The 19,138-nt window shown below is 55.9% G+C and overlaps 9 protein-coding genes across 9 annotated transcripts; 3 read left to right on the plus strand and 6 right to left on the minus strand.

Moving 5' to 3' along the window:
- Positions 1–610: 610 nt before the first annotated feature.
- On the plus strand, positions 611–1,609 carry MGL_2568 (uncharacterized protein; the record flags this gene model as incomplete). The annotated part of the gene is made up of 1 exon (XM_001730134.1): positions 611–1,609. The coding sequence occupies one exon, from the start codon at positions 611–613 to the stop codon at positions 1,607–1,609; it is 999 nt and encodes a 332-aa protein (XP_001730186.1).
- Positions 1,610–2,001: 392 nt separating this feature from the next.
- On the minus strand, positions 2,002–5,064 carry MGL_2569 (uncharacterized protein; the record flags this gene model as incomplete). The annotated part of the gene is made up of 1 exon (XM_001730135.1): positions 2,002–5,064. One exon carries the CDS (start codon positions 5,062–5,064, stop codon positions 2,002–2,004), a length of 3,063 nt encoding a protein of 1,020 aa, XP_001730187.1.
- A 722-nt stretch (positions 5,065–5,786) lies between these two features.
- Positions 5,787–7,532, plus strand: MGL_2570 (uncharacterized protein; the record flags this gene model as incomplete). The annotated part of the gene is made up of 1 exon (XM_001730136.1): positions 5,787–7,532. The coding sequence occupies one exon, from the start codon at positions 5,787–5,789 to the stop codon at positions 7,530–7,532; it is 1,746 nt and encodes a 581-aa protein (XP_001730188.1).
- A 196-nt stretch (positions 7,533–7,728) lies between these two features.
- On the minus strand, positions 7,729–8,757 carry MGL_2571 (uncharacterized protein; the record flags this gene model as incomplete). Its single annotated transcript, XM_001730137.1, has 1 exon — positions 7,729–8,757. The coding sequence occupies one exon, from the start codon at positions 8,755–8,757 to the stop codon at positions 7,729–7,731; it is 1,029 nt and encodes a 342-aa protein (XP_001730189.1).
- A 647-nt stretch (positions 8,758–9,404) lies between these two features.
- Positions 9,405–10,083, minus strand: MGL_2572 (uncharacterized protein; the record flags this gene model as incomplete). Its single annotated transcript, XM_001730138.1, has 2 exons — positions 9,405–9,860; positions 9,925–10,083. The coding sequence occupies 2 exons, from the start codon at positions 10,081–10,083 to the stop codon at positions 9,405–9,407; spliced, it is 615 nt and encodes a 204-aa protein (XP_001730190.1).
- A 424-nt stretch (positions 10,084–10,507) lies between these two features.
- Positions 10,508–10,870, plus strand: MGL_2573 (uncharacterized protein; the record flags this gene model as incomplete). The annotated part of the gene is made up of 1 exon (XM_001730139.1): positions 10,508–10,870. The coding sequence occupies one exon, from the start codon at positions 10,508–10,510 to the stop codon at positions 10,868–10,870; it is 363 nt and encodes a 120-aa protein (XP_001730191.1).
- Positions 10,871–11,130: 260 nt separating this feature from the next.
- Positions 11,131–12,798, minus strand: MGL_2574 (uncharacterized protein; the record flags this gene model as incomplete). Its single annotated transcript, XM_001730140.1, has 1 exon — positions 11,131–12,798. The coding sequence occupies one exon, from the start codon at positions 12,796–12,798 to the stop codon at positions 11,131–11,133; it is 1,668 nt and encodes a 555-aa protein (XP_001730192.1).
- A 1,047-nt stretch (positions 12,799–13,845) lies between these two features.
- On the minus strand, positions 13,846–15,753 carry MGL_2575 (uncharacterized protein; the record flags this gene model as incomplete). The annotated part of the gene is made up of 1 exon (XM_001730141.1): positions 13,846–15,753. The coding sequence occupies one exon, from the start codon at positions 15,751–15,753 to the stop codon at positions 13,846–13,848; it is 1,908 nt and encodes a 635-aa protein (XP_001730193.1).
- A 1,091-nt stretch (positions 15,754–16,844) lies between these two features.
- MGL_2576 (uncharacterized protein) lies at positions 16,845–18,890 on the minus strand (the record flags this gene model as incomplete). The annotated part of the gene is made up of 1 exon (XM_001730142.1): positions 16,845–18,890. One exon carries the CDS (start codon positions 18,888–18,890, stop codon positions 16,845–16,847), a length of 2,046 nt encoding a protein of 681 aa, XP_001730194.1.
- Between the last annotated feature and the right edge of the window lie 248 nt (positions 18,891–19,138).

A 19,138-nucleotide genomic window follows, 5' to 3' on the forward strand; every position in this document is an offset into this window, starting at 1 on the left:
GACAGCAGAAGCAGTTACGTTGTAGTAGCAGCGCTAGCACAAAATGAAGCACGTATTTCACGGGCTTAAGTTGTGAGAGGGTCTGCGTCTATGGAAGACGAAACTATGGAGAGAGATATGCGGGTCCACGTGCATGATTGGCAGGTAGAAGTATCGAGAGGGAGGACATACATGTTCATACTACGAAGTCCAACATCGGCGCAAGGCAAGACACCATGTTCTCGGCACCAGTTATGGCCCAACTCGCTGACGGCATAGATAAACTCAGAATTGTGGAATATATAGGACTTGGACCCGGACATTGTACTGACAAATAAAAAGACCCTTGTTCACTTGCCTCCGCTTTGGAAGGCCAACTGCCACCAAATGGATGGCATCCACCTCCGAAAGTACAAAAAATGCATGTGACCTAGAACTGCGGCGGCCTCATGAGGGAAAATAGGAATTATTTTCCAGGAAGGAGGGCTACCGACCGACATTGGCGTGGTTTTCTTCCATCGACCTAGGCCTTTGGTGAGGTGCGTACTCGTATGGTTGTTTTGCTTCCCTTCATACTGACGAATTTCTATAGTTACTCGCCGTCTACCGAGCAGTCTTTTTGGTATCCCTCATGTCGGTTGCTATGAACAACCCATTCCATCTGCTTGGCGTGGATGGGTCGGAAGAAGCGCCTGCCGCGCAGGCCGCTTCGACCGGTGCCGGCCCTCAGGCATCCAAGCCTAAGACCCAGTCGGCCCCTGCTCCTGCTATGACCCAGCGCTATGTGCCAGGAGCTCCTCGTCAGACAGCACCCAAGGTACCTGTCAGCGATGAGCCACTCCCACGCGACTCGGTTGAAGTCCGTGACACCCGTGGCGCTAGCCGTGCTCGTGGCGAGCGTGGCGGTGGTCGCGGCGGTGACTACCGTGAGCGTGGTGGTCGTGGCGGTGGCCGTGGTGGTCGCGGCGGTCGTGGCTCAGGACGTGGCGGTGGCCGTCAGTTTGACCGTCACTCGGGCACCGGTCGCGAAGAGACGGAGAAGTCGGTGCGCCAGGGCTGGGGTGGTGTTGATGGAGCTAGCGCCCAGAAGCAGGAACAGGGCGCTAAGGAAGACGCGAAGCACGAGGCTGAGCAGAACGCACAGGAGGACGCTGCTGACAAGAAGGCTGAACGCGAGGCTGCGCAGCCAGAGCCCGAGCAAGACAAGACGCTCACGCTGGACGAGTACCTGAAGAGCCAAGCTGAAAAGCGCCCGCAGCTTGCTGCTAGTGCGCCCCGCACTGTCCAGGAGGACGAGTCGTACGGACAGCGCCTCGACCGTGGCGAAGGTGAGTCGTACTTCGCCGGCACGGAAAAGAAGACGTCCGCACCACGCCCACGCAAGGAAAAGCAGCTGGTCGAGATTGACCCTGTGTACACGTCGCCATCCATGTCGCGCGGCAGTGGAAATGGACCACGCGGTGGTGGCCGTGGTGGCGGCCGCGGCGGCCGCGGTGGTGCTCGTGGTGGCCGTGGTAATGGCCGTGGTGGCCGCGGCAGTGGTCGTGGTGGCCGTAGCGGTGGCCGCGGTGGAAACCAGGGCCCCGTGGTCAACCTTGCCGATGAAAATGCATTCCCAAGTTTGAGCTAAACGTAGAAAAAACTTGTTGGCAAATCGTGGAAGTGACAATGTGTGTGTGTGCGTGTGTGTGTTTGAAACTCCAATGAGAAAAAGGAACTTGATGAATCTTGGCATTCGTGCTTGTTTGCATATATTTGTGTGTGTTTGTGTGTGCGTATTTGTGTGAGTTTCGGCGAAAAGATGGTCCGGTCATCAGATGTCTGTGGTTTTCACCATGAGATCGTCTCCTATTTGTATATGGTGACGCTGCGTCGGTGGGATAGCTATAGAGATGCCTAGCCGAGAGAAGAACATATCAATGCCAGGGTTGTCAGTTGCTTTTTGTTTTGTGGGCAAATGTATGGTTCACATCGCATAGAACGGCAGAACAAGCGTGGTGTTCCTTAGAATGACAACGTCATCTACGTCGAGGGAAGGACCTCCATATGGGTATAGGATGTGTGCACGAACAAAGAGGAATACATGAGCGGCGAAAGCTGCATGTCATACAGCGGGACATGTCGGTAGCCATGCCGGAGACGGCCGAGACTTAGCGTCGTCGTTGCGAGTGGTACTTGGCTGCTTGTCTGCTCATCACAAATTTGCACTTGAACGAAGCACAAATGTAAGAGTCCACGAGTCACGTCTTCCCACACGCATGGATCGTCTGTTCGTTCCTTGCCATGCTTAAGCCGCTGCGCTCGTTGCAGGACGATCGCTTTGGCATCGTGTCCTGCTGGCATACGTATGTCTAGCAAAAACGAAGTTTGCCACACGGGATTAAGTCCATTCGATCGCACGGCCGGCGTGCGGAAAGGACTGCGGCGTGATGATACCGGTGCCGATGATGAGATGGGTGGAAGCAGGTTGGCAACGCCTGTGCTAGAGGCAGACGAGCTCGAAGACGACGGTAACAACGACGTCGAGGGACTGGGTGTCGAGCCCAACGAAGCCGCTCTTGTGGTAGATCCTGATCCTGAGCCTGTAGATCTGGTTCGACTTCCAGCACCAGACGCGGCAAGCCCTGAAGCCGTACAGCCTGCGAGGGAGTCGCCTTGACACGTGGCCATAGATGGCGATTCCCTCGGCACCGCCGCTGGTACAGACACTTGCACGGCATCTTTGCCCCATTGTTGGGGTACATCCGCGCTTACCGTCGCATACGGACACACCGCCTCGTCTGCGCTCCGCATGTGTGGAACCTGCTGCGCCGACACGATGGTCAGCACGCACGATACAAGCAGTGTGCCGCCGTCATTCTTCAAGCAGCTCCTCACACGCAGGGCACTCGGCTTGCGGACATAGCCGGCACTCCGCGCGAAAAGAGCCAAGTTCTGTGACATACCTTGGTCGTGTGTCTGCCAATTCAGAGCCACAAGCTGGCAGCCCGATGCCCACATGTCCATGGGAAGGAAATTCGCGCTGGACGTGAGGCGGCTTAGCTTCGTCATCGATGGATAGACACGCGTCAAATGCGTCAGGTTGTGTTTGACCAAGTCTGCATGGCTCTGCCGCATGAGCCGCGCCGCAGAGCGCTCGGATAGAGAGAACATATGCTCAGCAGCATACTGTTCTTTCTTGTTGAGTCCGCGGAATGGCACGCCGACGGTATACACGAGAAGGCGCACAAGCTCACGAGCGAGAGGCCGAGCGATTTTCCCTCGCTCGGTGCGATGTCGCGCGAGACGTACAAGATTCCGCGCTTGATCCAAAAATGAATCGCTTTCCCATTCCGTCTGTTCAGTCGAGGAGGAGCTACGCCCCTGGGGCAGCGGCTGCTGGTCGTCCGCATCTTGTGAAACTTGAGAATGAATCCAAACATGGTCCTTGCACTTGACAAGGATGCGGAAGCGAAGCTGTTCAGGACTTGGTAGCATCCCTGGCTGGACATCGTCGTCCAATGGCGCCGTCACAAGCATGTCGCCCAGCCGCGCCTGCAAAATGTTGGCCAGAACAACTTGCTGTGCAAGATCATTATGCACTTCCAACGAAAGAATCAGTGGGTACGGCGAAGCGACAAACGCATATTGTGCCACGGCCGCCACCACATCGTCCAAGGGCACGCGACTGGTGAGTGTATGTCCATGTGTGACCTGTGGCTGTCCGCCAGGCCCGTCCCAGCAGTCGAGCTCAACGCACCGGGCGCCTTTATGCAGTGCACGTACATAGCCTTCGACAGTGCTATCGCCTTTCCATTGCCCGCCCTCCAGGTATGTGTTATGACTTGACGATATATAATAGCTGCTTAATGGCTCATCCAGTCGGCCGCTCGATGCTTGAGTCCTCGCATGAAGGCTTCCACTTTCCTTCTCTTTTCCTGCCGCTTCGCCTCCAGACAAAACGGGATCATTGTACGCGCCATTGTCTCGCGACATGAGAAACGCCGCAAACCCATCCAGGGTGTCGACCCGGTAGCGTTGATAGATGTGGGCAATATCGTCGGATGTCCACTTCCACTCGCCCTGCTCACGATGCAGGAACGAGGTGAATGAGCTAAGCGAAATCGAACAGGACTCTTGCGCATCCCTCTTGGCCAGCTGGTAAAACAGCTGCTCAACGTCTGGTCGCCGCTTCAGTGCAGCGACGAAACGCTGGAATGCCTCAAAGTTCAGCGCTCCTACACGCTCCCGATCAGCCTCCAGAAACAGTGTGTCAAGCTCGGGCCGACTGATCTGCACACCCATCCGCTGACACAGCCGCGCAAGCGCGCTCTGATCAAGTCGCTTCTCTACATCCCAGGACGCCTGGAGCCATTCACCCTGTGCACGCGATGCTGTCACGCGCCCTGATACAAGCGCATGCCATTGCGCAAGAATGCGCAGGAGCGAATCGCGCCATCTAGCGAGTGATTCATCAGATAACGCCACCATGTGTACAGCCTTGTAAGCCCGCGCCGTCTGGTAGATGATCGAGATCCAGCGTGGCTCATGCTCGTCAGAAATCTGCAACGAGTGACGGTATGAGCGCGCAGATTCGCCAACACGCACATCGCGCACCGCATACAGACGCACAGAATTCCCTCGCTTGCTTTCCCACACGATCGATGCCGACTCAGTGTCGACGCGGAACAAACGCATCGCCACCTTGTTTTGCGTTACTTTCAGCATGCGCTCGCCCTGACGCATCGTAATGGGTATCATGGCATCCAAAGGCTCAAATGCCACAACAGAGGGTACAGGCGAAACACAAACGGGTGGCAGAGTCGTCTGAGCCGATCTGTTGTGTCGCATGGCTTTGAAAGCACGTGTCGATTCTTTCCATGCCGTGTACCTCGCAGGAAGAAAACGAAAAGTCGTCGCTAGTGGCGGCGTCGATGGCGTCGGTAGCGTCGGTGGCGTCGGTGGCGTCGGTGGCGTCGGTGGTGTCGGTGGTGTCGGTGGTGTCGGTGGTGTCGGTGGTGTCGGTGGTGTCGTGGGTCTCGTCCGGTGTCGGTGATGTCGGTGAATGTCAGCGGTCGTCGGTGGCATGGACAATGGCATCGACATCGATACTGGTGACGAAGTCACGGCCATAAGTAGCTGCGGTGATGGTGTTCTTGTCGAACTGGGACACGCTGGACATGGCTCACTGCAGGATCGTCTCGGTTTGGAACCTACAGGGGCCGCCTGCGCAGGTCGCGCGCTTGGCCCCATGCTTGGAACTCGCGCAAAAGTACGCTCCCCGGCCTAACGAATGAGATGTGGTGACACAGGACAGAGCAAACAAAACGACCAGAGGTACAGAAGAAAACCCGTTAGATGTCAGGTAGGCAAGCTAGAAAACGGCGTCGCTTGGTCGGCGGTCGGATGGGATAAGTGGATCAAAGTTCGTGACAGGAAGATGTGACCACGACAGCAAAGATCGGGCCTTGCATAATTTTCGTGCGCGCGTGTGTCTGTGCGTGTCACTCTGTCGTCACAGCAGGGTAGCTCAAGCCGGCGCGCACCGCCGCCCCCCGTTTGCCCCGCATCGGGTCACGGGCAAGTGTCAATTTGCCACCCACTCAAAGGACTCTTGTTGGCCCAATCATGGCTGCCTCCACACGAAGACTGGCTGTTGTTCAACACACACTTATCTTCAAACGAGTCGTGGCAAGTCAGTGGCCTCACCAAGGAAGAGGAAGGAGAACGAGTGTTATTCACTTTGGAAGCTCGCGCTCACGGCATTCTTTCCCTGATCTTTCTGGCCCATTCTTGTGAGCACACACAATCGTGGTTCGTCTGCCTCGATGGATGTGCCGCTCGCTGTGGGAATCGGGCTCATTGCGAGCTTCGTGCAAAGCCTTGGCATAACAATCCAACGGCGCTCGCATATCCAGAATGAGCGCTTGCCAGAATCACAGCGACAGCCTGAATGGCTCCGTCCTTTATGGGTGATTGGATTCGTCATATTTCTCGGCGCCAATATTAGTGGCACGCTATTCCAGATCGGCACATTACCAGTCGTTATTCTTGCCCCACTCGGCGCCGTGAGTCTCTTGTACAATGCGCTGCTGGCACGTGTCATGCTTGATGCCTTTTTCTCGTGGCACATGCTCACTGGCACATGCCTCATCGCCATCGGTGCCGTCCTAATCGGCTACTTTGGCACCGTGCCGCATTCACCACGCACACTAGATGAGCTGATCGCCTTGTATGAACGTCCTGCTTTCGTGGCCCTTGCTGTTCTCTATTTATTGGTCTTTGTTAGCCTGCTGACGATGGCGCATCTCACGGAATGGCAGCTCACGTGGCACTCGGTCCAAGCGTTTCAACGGCGTGCCTATCGCCGCCGCCCACGCTTTGGCCTGCGCCGGTACTTGCCAGTGCCCTCTCTGGCAACAGTGGCAGAGGTCAGCGAAAATAGTTCTGGCATCACGTCGCCACTTCTCCAGAACACAGAGGACGACCGCGTCGATAAATTGCTCTCAGGCGATGTTCGAGCCATCAAGCACATGCGCGGCACGCTTCCCGAAAATCCCGCGTCGTCGTCATCGTCATCATCCGCTCATTCTCAGTACGGCGCCATATCGAACCCGGATGGTGCATTTCATGCAAAAGATGTACCAGAAACCACACGTAAGTCGAGACCCTCCCTGATGACATCGCGCTCGGCACCAACATTGCCGGTGTCCTCAGCCGCTGCTGGAACACGGTCTTCCCTTTACGATTCCCCGAGCTTGCGGCCGACGGTCCTTGCTCTCGCTGTCGTATACAGTTCAGCTAGCGGGACGCTCAGTGGCATTTGCCTGCTGATGGCAAAGAGCGGCGTTGACTTGCTAATACTCTCGCTGCAGGGCCGCAATCAGTTTGGTCACTGGAAGAGCTGGCTGCTTGCTATAGCGCTTTTGATTGCTGCGCTTCTTCAACTGTGGTACCTGCACAAGAGTCTTAAGCTGGCCGATCCAGTCTTGATTGCACCTCTGGCATTTTGCTTCTACAATATTTCGTCTATCACACTTGGACTCGTGTACTTTGACGATCTCTCGCGTCTTTCTTGGTTGAGTGTCCTTATGGTAACGACCGGCACGGTGCTTCTTCTCTGGGGCGTTTGGATCATTAGTTTGCATAAACAAAGCTCGACAGAAATGACTTCCGATCCCACTGGAGCCGTGCAAGCGTCGTCATCCCATGCTGGTGACCGGACATCCTGTTCTGGCCATGTGGAAGCGCCGCCTCCCTCATTCTTGGTACCATCTTTGAAACTGTATGTCCATCGGCGTATGCACAGCTCTGCGGCCCAACTTGGCATCAGGACACGTTCGTCATCATCGATCTCCCTCGATCACACACCTCCATTCGGCACTGACCACGCACACGAATCGCCCAGCACTCACCGAACCTCCTGGTTTGCTATGCTGGCGGAGCGCGGTCTCAGTGTAGGATTGAGTCCCAGCTCGCCAGGCTTTCATGTCCAGCCGCATCTGCCTCACCATCGCATGTCGACGCCTTCGTCCGCATTACGGCACGACATCGAGGAGCAGCATCCTCACTAAGCCCGATATGCTTCGTGCAGCGAGCGTGTGCCTCTCGAATCCTGCATTGGAACGACGAGATCCACGCTTTCGATATACCCCGCATACATACGACATCTATCAAAGAAAAACACGCCTATGATACGATATGAGAGAGGTCTATGTAGAAATGTAGTTTGTTGTCGCCGTCTCAATTCGTTTCGTCCTTGGATTTGTTTTACATGGGAGCATGCGGATAATTCATGACAATGGGAGGCATGGGACTCGACTGGCCAGCTTGTGTTGAAGTAGGCATCCGGGACGACGTCGACATGGCCGTGGAAGCAGAAGAAGGCACATTCGCGTCAGCCGATTCGCGCTGGTTAGACTCGGGATGCAAGACGGTGTTTGAGCTTGGATTCATGCTCGTAGCTGGGTAATGTCCATGGCCAGATCCCGTCGAAACCACTGAAATTTTGGCGCGCGTCACTGGGGATGCATCCCTTATCGCAGGGATGGGCTTCGGGATCGAGTCTCCTGGGGGAACGTAGTCTGCATCATGAAGCAAGTGCGATGATGTGGTCGAGCTGGGTGCTGGCTCGGGCGTATCACTCAAAAGAGATGTGGTATCCGACAAAGAAACCTGTTGTGTCTGAGGAGCCACACGTTGCGCAAGTGGTTCAGCCGCATTAGATTCGGACGAGGTCGATGGCTCAGAAGCAGGCGAGACTAATGGAGCAGTCGCTCCAGGGGTCTCGTGGTTCGCTGGCTCTGTCACACCGCGTTCAGTCCTAGTCGGTGCAGATGCATCCAAGGCCGTGTTGGACAGTCCCGGAGTCGCTTGAGAAATGGTGGGCGTCGAAGAAGAAGAAGAAGAAGCTGGCACATTTGCTTCGGGAACGGGGTTGGATACCGGTGCCAGACCGCTTGTCGATTCCGTGGTCGCTGCCTCCGTCACAGCAGCCGCTGTAGCTGCCGTCTTGTGGTGCTCCGTCATCGGCACGGGCTTTTCTTGTACCGCTGGCGTCTGGGTGTCATCTTGTGATAGCGAGTCGGGATCACTTCCACCGTCGCGCACATACGTCAAATACAGCCCACGCAACTCACACAATATCAAGAAAATGAACGGCCAAACCCCGCAAGAGAACGCCGTGAGCTGCAAGCTCAACACGACGAGTGTTTTGATCAACGACGCAATGAGTGTCATCAAAGACGAGAACACAGGCATGGCCGAATCGCTCATCCAGCTTTCAGCAGACTCCGACATGATGCCTGAATGCTTCAGTTGACGCGGGGTTCTGCGTGGGCGGATGGATGTGTGGCCTGCCTGCATTCCGTAGGTCGAGAAATTCCGACGCTTTCATCCACACACCCGTGCACGCACACGTTCCAACTCAGCCTATCAGCAAACGGCCTTTGACCAAACGATCAATTCCACATACGCAATGCCGTCACAGGACGCACGGCTCTGAGTCGAGCCCGTAGGCAGATACGACTGGTGCATGACACGACGGCATTCCTTTCATAGTAAGTTCGAGGTGAAGGAATACATGATCAGCGCGGAGAACTGGAAAAGGCGCGGTAAAGAGTTCCTCAAACATAACGAAACTAGCCAACGGTAGTACATACGGGGAGGGAATCTATTGTAGGACGAATGCAATGCCTTAGCCCTTGGAGTGTCCAGAGCAGACACACGCACATGTCGGACAACACAAGCGACGACTACGCGCAAGCATGCGAGCACACCACCATAGAACGCCGACAGGGGCGCAATACCCACCGACGATCAGGATCATGTGCTCGCACCCAAACTCTCACGCGGACAGCGAATCGTGCACCCTTCTAGCTAGATCGGCTGCGAGGACATTTTGATTTTGGGTCAGAGAAGTACAGTATATATGAGATAGCTTGCACTTAGTAGCCGTACTGCTCGAGCTGCTTGTTGATAGGCTCCAACTCGGAAGCAGCAGCCGTGGCAGCAGCGGCACGGCGCTTGATGTTGGCCATCTTGCGCTCGTGGAAGGCCTGCTGCTTGACAACACGCTTGGCCTCCAGCTTGTCGACCGTCTCCTGGTACTTCCAGCCGACCTCGCTCGAGATGCGCTTCAATGTAGCGTACTTACGACCCGGCTTGAGACGCAGCACACGCAGCGCATCCGGAACAACAAACTTCTTCTTGCGGTCGTATGGCGGCGGCATGCCCTCATAGACCTTGAGGCGCTGAAGCGCGGCCGCGCCACGGGCGGTCTTGTGCGGCACCATACCACGGACCGCGCGGAAGAAAATGCGCGAAGGAGCACGGTGGTGGAATGGACCGTTCTTGCATGGGTTCACAAGGTGACGCTTGTGCATAAACTCAAGGTACTTCAACTGTCAACGTGTTAGCATGGCATGCCTCGTTATGGCCTATTTCTTTCGTAGACAAGTCACGCACCTTGTTGCGGAAGAAGCTGCCCGAGACATTGATGAGATCCGAACGGACCACAACCACCTTCTGGCCCAGCAAGATCTGCTTGGCCACAATCGAGGCAAGACGGCCAAGGAGGTGGCCCTTGCCGTCGACAATGAACGGAGTGCTTTGCATCAGCGACATGGCTCTCGTATGTGCGAACTACGCAGGCAACGTGTGTCAGTACTTGTGTTCTCCCACTTTTCGTTGTCGTCGTCGTCGTCGTCGTCGTCGTGGCCGTTGTCGCTATCGACTGGGCCGACGTCGCCAACTAGACACGTACCTCTGGTCGAGTGGCCGGCAGGTAAGAAAAGCAGAGACGACGTTCTCGCCAGCCCATCTCAATCAGCAGCACGAGTGAACGGATGGACCAGGTTGAGATCACGTGCCTTTCTGAAACTATAGTTTGCGATTGGGGCGTGGGATTGCTGTAGGGAGATTCGGCCGAATAGCGTCCACCAGCGCTTTGTCTGCCGCGGCGAGATTCTTGCTACGTTTTGCTCACCACACGGTCGCCCCGTCTGAACTGTACGTCTTTGCCCTGTCTCATTAACAACCACAGCTCAAGATGCCGGCTACGACTATTCCGATCGTGAAGAAGCGGACAAAGAGGTTCGCTCGCCACCAGTCCGACCGCTTCAAGCGCGTGGCGCCAAACTGGCGCAAGCCCACAGGTATTGACAACTGTGTGCGCCGCCGCTTCAAGGGCACCATCGCCATGCCCAAGATCGGATACGGCTCGAACAAGAAGACCCGTCACATTATGCCAAACGGCTTCCGTCGCTTCGTCGTGGCCAACCCAAGTGACATGGATCTTCTTCTTATGCACAACAACACGTTCGCCGCTGAGATCGCCCACAACGTGAGCAGCAAGAAGCGGATCCAGATCCTCGAGAAGTACGTATTGAGCGATGTGCTGAACACATGCTAACTATCACAGGGCCAAGATTCTTGGTGTCCGTGTTACCAACGCCAACGCACGCGTCCGTGCCCAGGAGGCGTAATCGACTTCCATGTCTAGCTGTTTCTATAGGGTCATGTTCAGGCTCATGGGCATGTATGTGCTTGTGCCCCCACAAAAATCGAGACGCATTATCTCTCGCTCATGAAATTGGTCGAAAACGAGTGTGCCTTATTTTTTGCATGTGTCACTGTGTCGTTGATTGTCTCTACGTAGGTGTTTCTTCTTGCTCATTCCAAGGGGTGGGGTGGCTGGTTTTGGGGTATATTCTGCAAACCCAAGTCTGAGTCGTATGCATGGCCGTACATGACTTGTGGTGCCTGTTCGCTCTGACCTTCTGGCGGCAGCGAAGGAAGTGATTTCTCGTGACTTGAGCGCGCGCTTCTTTGCGGCGACGACGTGGTCGAGGATAAACGTGCTAATGAAGCTTTGTGCTGAGCAGCCAAGTTTCGCTGAGTTTCCGACGGCAACGGAATTATGTTCTGGCGTGGCGATGTCACAGGTGGGATGGTTGTCATAGTGGATGCACGGCGCGGATCTGACTTCAGAGGGCTCATTGACATGGACTCTAGGTTGGACGTGAGCCCACTGAATGCATTCTCGTCCATAGACACAGGCAGGGACGCACGGCTACTGCGACTTGTGAGAGGCGGCATGTCCTCAGGTATCCACGCTGACATGTCTTTGAGGGATGCTGTCGTATCACGCAGCCTCTGAGACAAAACATGCCATCCACTGGAAAGTTTGTCGCGAAGCATGTCCGATGAAAGCTCGTCAAGCGACTGAGGGAGCGACGAAAGAGACATCCTCGGCGATGCCGCTGCTTCTGCAGCACCCGCCGTCGTGTCTGGCTTGAGGTTCGCTCCGGCACGCTGTGTACGATCATGCGACGGCGATGATCCCAAAGACGTATCTTCGTCTGCGGTCAAAGAGAGTTGATCCATCACAGCATGCAACTGATTCGACAAATGCGTAGGTATGCGGCGAAGGTCCGACCATGCCGAGTCAGATGACTTGAAAGAGGTGTCGGGCCCAGACGCCGAGGACGATGCGAGCAGAGATGCCTCAGCTTGTGGTGCCGAGACTGATGTCGTTCTTGACGGTGGGTGGTCCGTCGAGGGCCCAGATGATTCCCGCATAGCCTCGTGGGCAGGCGGCATGTGAGATCGCGTAGGTGTTCCTGATGCAGGCGATGGTTGATGACTGGGGCTGTGCGCCATGGACCGCCGACGTGACTGAGTTTGAGAAGGTGTGCTGTGGCGCAGCTGCGGCGGCAATCGAGGTGAAGGCGCGTGTGATCCAATGCGCTGTGTCATGCGCTTCCAAGCAGAGCGAAGCTCTTCCAATTGGGCCTCTTCACGCGCAAGTTCCTCGCGCAGCTCCATGCACACACGCTCCTTTGTTGCGATGGCTCGCGTCGTCTCTGCATGCACGGGCGCCATGCGCTTGATGCGACCCATACTTACATCATGACACATGGCAACGATCCTGTCCACTTGCTCACGCTGGAGTCGAGAAGAGTAGGCAGACGTCAGAGGCGCGGGCGGCGTGTTGGGCGGCTCGCGTGATCGGACGTATCGAACGCGACGACCACGACGCGGTGTCGGCGCGGAATGCGTTGACAGAGCAAAACTGGGAGGCGACGACGATGCACCACGTTCACCTAGCTCGCCCTGCTTGTCGGACGTACGTTGTGTCTGAGGCGTAAGTGGTAACGATGCCGACATATGACTCGCAGCGTCTGATGGCTCGTTGCTATGCTGCATCTGTTGTTCCTGCTGATCTTGCTGGAGCAATGACGCACTCGTATCGAACGATGGATGTGTCATAGAGTCATCCGAGACACTCGACAGCGGGGCATCGCCTAGGCCCTGTGGGTCAGGCACTTCAGCTGTCATTGATTGTTCTTGACCAGGTACATCACGAGCTACGCGTATTTCCTAGCCCCCCTCCCCTCCGCCGCCACCTCTTTCTCCCTTTGGGCGCCGCGGCGCGACGCGCGGCCGACGCGTGAATGACGCCCGGCTTCTGCACGACCCAAGCGCTGGGACAAAGTAAGCAATTCCAAAATTTCGCGTGACCAGCGCGCAAGACCCAACCAACATGAGAACAAGACCCACTCGGCCCTTTGGACCAGCAGGGGCCATGCGGGGCTTTGCAGCAGAGTTGGTTGTCTCGGCCGAACGTTGACGGGTCTATACGGGGGAGGGGCGGGTGCTGGCTGCTCAGTGCGGATGGACCAGAGGTCCTAGCCCTTCTGCCATTACAAGCACACAAGCTGGAAATATGTCGTACACTATTGCAGGTATGTTGAAGAAGGAAACAGGTGGGAGTGCGTGCATGCATCAGAGTGCGTGTGATTGTAGCGAATGCAACATGCTGCATCTCGGCGCTTACGGTGCGAACAAGCACAAACATGTCACGGGGTGTATTACGTCTCCTATACATGCGATCTTGTCGGCGATCGGCCACTGACACTGGATCAGGAATGAAGATCCCAAGTGAGCACCTCGTTTTGGGTGTGTTCGGCACGATCGGTGCTGCTGCGTACGCATCGATGCGCGGTGGCTCGTCAAAGAAGGAAGAAAAGACACCGGCAAGCGTGCCACTGAACGCTGAGAATGCGTACGTGATCACATATGTGCTAACGAACGACAGTGAGGAAGAAGCATTTATTAAACAGTTTTTGGCTGAAGCCATGAAGGAAGAAAAGAATTGATGGTCAACATCTGCGTGACATGCTAGCAGGAACAGAGTAGGGACGCACGAAACCAACTATGAACAGAAAAAAAAAAAGATGCTAGGAATGATGGGGTCTGCATGTGTGTGTGTGTGTGTTTGTGTGTGTGTGTGTGTTTGTGTGTATGTGTGTGTGTGTATGTGTGTGTATGTGAATGAGCTAGCGAACCAAAGAACGAAAATACACCATCCAGTCATGCTGCCCTTTACATAATAGCACGATAGGATGGTGCTTGTTCTCTTCGCGAGAAAATGTGCTTATGAGGCACTTGGAAGTACAGTATGGCAAGTAGGAACAACAGCACGCGCCGCCGGATATAATGCGACGGATGCTTGCCTGCGGCGATGTGGCCGAGCGATGCCCATGCCCGGCGTGGTCCAAGCACATTCCATACCACGACGTAAATGCTCCTGCGGATCCAGCGGTATAGATGGACTAGGCGTAGGACAAATAGGTATGTGAGTGTGCGAACGAGATCCCGCTTTCGCCGTCGCACATGAAGTTCACGAGAAAATCCCGCTGGCCTTGCGCCACTCTTGCTCATATCGAGACCCATGGAGCCTTGTTCATTCACGTACGAGGCAGGGTATCCAAAATATGGGTTCTCGATGTTGTACGGTGACACATGTCCTTCCATTTCCGCATACATGTGTGCACGCCGCGAAAGGTACCGTGTCACAGAGTTGCTTTCATCCGTTGCATTCACACTGGATGGCGGCATTGTCGCCGCAAAGTTCGTCGATGATGTGAGAGCCTTTGGCGCTGGTGTGGATCCTTCAGAGGGCAGCAATGCAGACGCCTCAGGAGGTGCATGTTCCTCCGCTTTCTTCGAGAATGTACACTTCGAAGAGACGATGCGTGGCTCGGCAGGAATCAAGTCGGTCGCATCCGAAAACGACGTGCCATCAGTGCGCTTGCCGAAGAGCCAAATGGGAAGCCAAGACAAGAGCAACGACGACCACGGCCGTGTGTCGCGAGTATGGTACGCATTCGGTACAGCAGGTGGTTCATGATGTGTCTTTTGTTTCCATTTGTACGCCTCAGGCGACATAGGCAAGTCACGCAGTTGGAGCGATGGACTGGACGGCTGTGGGCGAAGACGCGGCGTCGGCGGCACACTTGTGTGGGGAGTCAACGGTGTCATGGACGTGTACGGAGATCCGTAGCGTGACATGACATCGTAGATGGTGCCAAAGTCCTGGTGCCGAATCCACAGTGACGGCGGCACAGGGTCACCGCGAGCGGATCTAGCAGGCATCTTGGTGGACAAGCATGCCTCGGACGCGGTTGTCGATGCGATCACGCCCGTAGCATGTTCATTAGGGCGCTCATGAGCCCATACGGCTGCCCGAACAAAGTAATTGAACACATCGCTCGTGTCTGGTGCAATGCTCACGGGCAGTGGGCCCCCTAAGCATTGAGGCACATGGTGGTCAAAGTGAGCGAGCAGTTCAGGAGCGTCGACAAAGAAAAGACGCTCAAGTAGCTTGGGTGGAAGAATTGGGCGGAGCATGCGCCAGAGTCCCGCATGAAACCACGAGTACCGCAGCACATACACAGCACCTGACATGCCCGGGTAGTGGTTCTTGAGCAGATCAATTAGAAAAGGCAGCATATCGAGCTCGACATTGGAAAGGCCAGCTTCCATCACGTCAATGAGCGTCACACATTGGATCACCGGATCACCTTGTTTCGTCCGACGATTCACACGCAGCAGGTAGCGCCGCATAATGTCCAACGCCGCGATGACGGACTTTTTCAGTTCACGCAGTCCGTCCGGCGTCCGTTCCACATGCTGCAAGCGCACGTACAAACACGGTCGACCCAGCCGATCGCGGAAGCGCGAGTGTCCCCAAAGTAAGGGCACGCCATTGGACGTCGCGTCCATGTATGGTGAATGCAGCATGTCTTGCGCGAGCGCATCAATCCCCCCTTCCAATCGCCACTGCACAGTCTTGATCAGCATCGACCGAGCAATGTCCATCTCAAAACCAGCACGCCGTGCGAAGCGGAATGTCATCACAATGTCGTCAAGGAACTCGAGCGCAAGTTTCAGCTCAGCGTCTGTGTACGAGTGAGTCTCTGAGAGCTCCTGAGCAACATGGTTCATCATGTCCGAATGTAGTGCATGTACGAAGTCTTTGTGCTCTTGAAACAGCGACTGAGTCACTTTATAGGCAGACGACACACGCTCTGCGTTTTGTCGCGCGCCTGATGCGCGTGACGACTTGCTGCTCATAGGGAGTCCTTGACGTGACCAGGACGAAGCAATGGACGAAATGTGTGCTTTCACGCGCACGGAAAAAGATGACACAGGTGTATGACCTTTCAATCTCTATCTCTCTTTCTTTCCGGGTGTTCGTCTTCGTCCGTAGCCCCTTCCCCCGCGTTGCTCGAACCACTCACGCCGGCTCGATAACCAACGCACCACACTCGCCCTGGTGTATGGGGAAAGTGCGTGGGGATGTGGATCACGTGATGTACACGTGCAAGCGCGATGCTGTCAGCCGATTGTGCTTGGCGCGCGCGTGCAGGTGGGCAGAAGAAGACGCAAGCAAAAAGCCAGCCAGCCTCATAGGCAGCGGGTGACGTCATTCGTACTTTCGGCTGGACCTGGAGAAGGCGCTCTGTGTTTCGGTGATCGTCCGACCAACCCAGCCAGTAAGACGCCTTTCGCATTGATGCTCCTTCTTACCATGCTACGCCAGCGCTTGCGCATGGCCGCTGCTGCTGCTACTGCTGCTACACCGGCACGCGCCGTAGCGCAACTTGTATCCACACCGTCACTGGCATCGTTACGTGCGACAACGCAGCCTCAGGCGCGGCTCGTTCCGTCGATACCTGCATCGTCAAGAGCATTTCACAATTCAGGTTGCGCCCAAGTAGCACCGAAGAGGAAAGGACCACCTGCCCCGAAACTCAAGACGCATTCGGCAGCAAAAAAGCGGTTCTTCCCTGTCGTCGGCTCAGGACGCGGGCACCCTGGGTGTGTCAAGTTCAAACGCTCCAGTTCGAACAAGCAGCATCTGAACTCTGGCATGTCGAGCGTGCGACTCAATCGTTTGCGTGGGACGCAGGTCGTTGCATCAGGCGCTATGTCTCGCATGCTTCGTCGTCTTCTTGCTCCACGTATCTAGAGAAGAACGAACCGCCCAAAAAAAATGAATGGATAGATGGTCGTGATGAAGATACAAAACGCGAATGCTATGGTAAACCTACGCGGAGGTCGTGAGGCAAGGTTGAAAGGAGCCGCTCCATTTGTTCAGCAAGGCGTGCACGCTGTGCCTTCATAGAGCGCGACTGGGCGGCCGGCACACACTTGTCACCGCTCGCTGGCACAGACGCACGCCATCGCTCACTTGGACCTGTCGTCAGCAGCGTGGGCCGCGCAAGTGCCTCGTCCATGGCCTGGAGCTCGTCGCGTAAGCGCAGGTACAGATCCACGGACTCAATCTCTGTGCGCGTGCGGCCGAACGCAACGACATCGCCAATGGCCAGAGCAGACACGCGGCGCCTGCGCTGCTCCTCCTGTGCCGCCTCGACACGTTCGTGCAGCCATATCGCAAAGTTGGGCGACTCCAAAAAATCAGCGTACAAGGATTGGCGCAATACACTCGCTGGCAAGAGCGACCGCTGCCGCATTTTGAGGGGACCTGGATGCGCTTTGAGCCACTGCAAGAACGTCTCGCGGTGGAATGGTTTGATGCGTGGTGCTTCAGCGGGTGAGGACAAATCGAACGATGCGGGAATAAGGGTGGCCAAATGCTGATGTAGAGGCGCAAGGAACCGCTCTGTCAAATCGGCAAAGTACCGCCTCAGGACCACGTTGGCATGAGCGAACTGGTCCGGCGAGCTGCGCCATACCATGAGCTGCTTGATAAGTGCCTGGTCCTTGCTAATGCGACGCTTGCTGGTGGACGTCACTCGTACTGTTTGGTTCGACACGAGCCGCCCGTGCATCTCGTCGTGCCGGCGGCCCAGCTGCACAATGTGCGGCCAATGTGAGCAGGTTTGCAAGAAAAAGGGATTCGTCGTTCCAAGCACCACACCAGGCGGTGGCGTAGGGCGTCCCACGAATGCGCGAAGATCGTAGTCATGAATATGAAAATATGGGCGAAAGTCACCTGCCAAAGACACCGGTCGGATCAGATCCATCAGATGCCACACCGCCTCACTGGTCGTGCGTGGATCGTGGCCGACAATCAGTACGGGCTCAGCTGTGAGCATACATTCCCATAGACGCCAAAGATCCGGCAACAACTCATAAAACACATGCACAAGGCCCGTCGGCGGCACCGATGCAAGAATCGGGTGCTCAGCGTCAGTGCCATCACGTATGCCGTCGCCGTTCTGAGCCTCGTTGCCGTGCGGGAGAGATGCATGAAGAAGCGTGCCAAGGGCCGATAGTTGGATCGTCGCCCCCGGCTCAGGTGCGGGCCATTGCATCACCTCATGTACAAACGACTCGAGCACAGGCAGCCCGAGCTCGAAGAACGCAGGGCCCACACGCCCAATGAGCTGGAGAAAGAGTCCCACATAGGGTAGGTGTGTGAGGATTACGAGCGATTTTTGAAAGTAGCCGCGCCGTACAGATGGATCTCGTCGCTGCAGGAAAAACGTGTAGCCGTACAAGTACGAGGTGCTTCGACTGTGTGAGTGCATAGACTTGGATGAGGACGTGGGGAAGGTGGGGGAGGAAGAAGAGGAAGAGGAAGAAGCGGCATGAGACGCCGTGGATGTGTCACTGGGCGACTTTGCCGGCACCGTATTGGGGCGTCCACGGAGCCACGATATGCGTCGCGACATGGACTGGCGCGCTGACAGTGAGCGCCGCCGAGCTGATGACGACGACGCATGCCTTGAAGAAGACGAGGCTGATAACGATGACGATGGACGATGCGAAGTAGGCTTGTCTGGGATGTGCGGCGCTCGCTCAGCAGAAAAAACCAGCGGCACTTCGCGCACGCGCCACGAAAACGTGAGATTCCCATCGCTGAACACGGATGTATCGGGGAAGGAAGAGAATGCGATGTTGTCCTTCTCTTCTTTGCTGATCTCGAGTGGCGGGTACATAAACTCAACATCAGGGCCCAGCTCTAGATCAAAATTTACACATGCCAAAGACAGCATCCACCGCTGCAACATGGCAAGAGACGTGCCTGTCACTGGTTCCAACTGCATGGAGGCACTGGCCTCCTCCGAAAGTGTCAGCAATGACATGTCGCCGTCCTCGCGCGCGATCCCTGACATGCTTTGACGAGAATACGTGCAACGTCGTCACTTGTTCAGCTTTCTATACCAAGTGACGTCGTCTCGGGATCCGTGGTCGCTCACGACCGTGCGTTCGTGCGCAGCTGCAGCAGCTGTTGCAGCATACGTGAACGACGATCTACAGGGAGGGGTGAGCGTAGCGAGTATGTGCGCTTATGTAAGTTAACATCGAGCACGCGAGCGTCTGAACCATGGTTGTGGCTACGGGGAGGGACGCGATGGAAAGT

The sequence above is a fragment of the Malassezia globosa genome (genome assembly GCF_000181695.2).
Source record: "Malassezia globosa CBS 7966 chromosome Unknown mgl_sf_6.1, whole genome shotgun sequence".
Classification (NCBI taxonomy): domain Eukaryota; kingdom Fungi; phylum Basidiomycota; class Malasseziomycetes; order Malasseziales; family Malasseziaceae; genus Malassezia; species Malassezia globosa.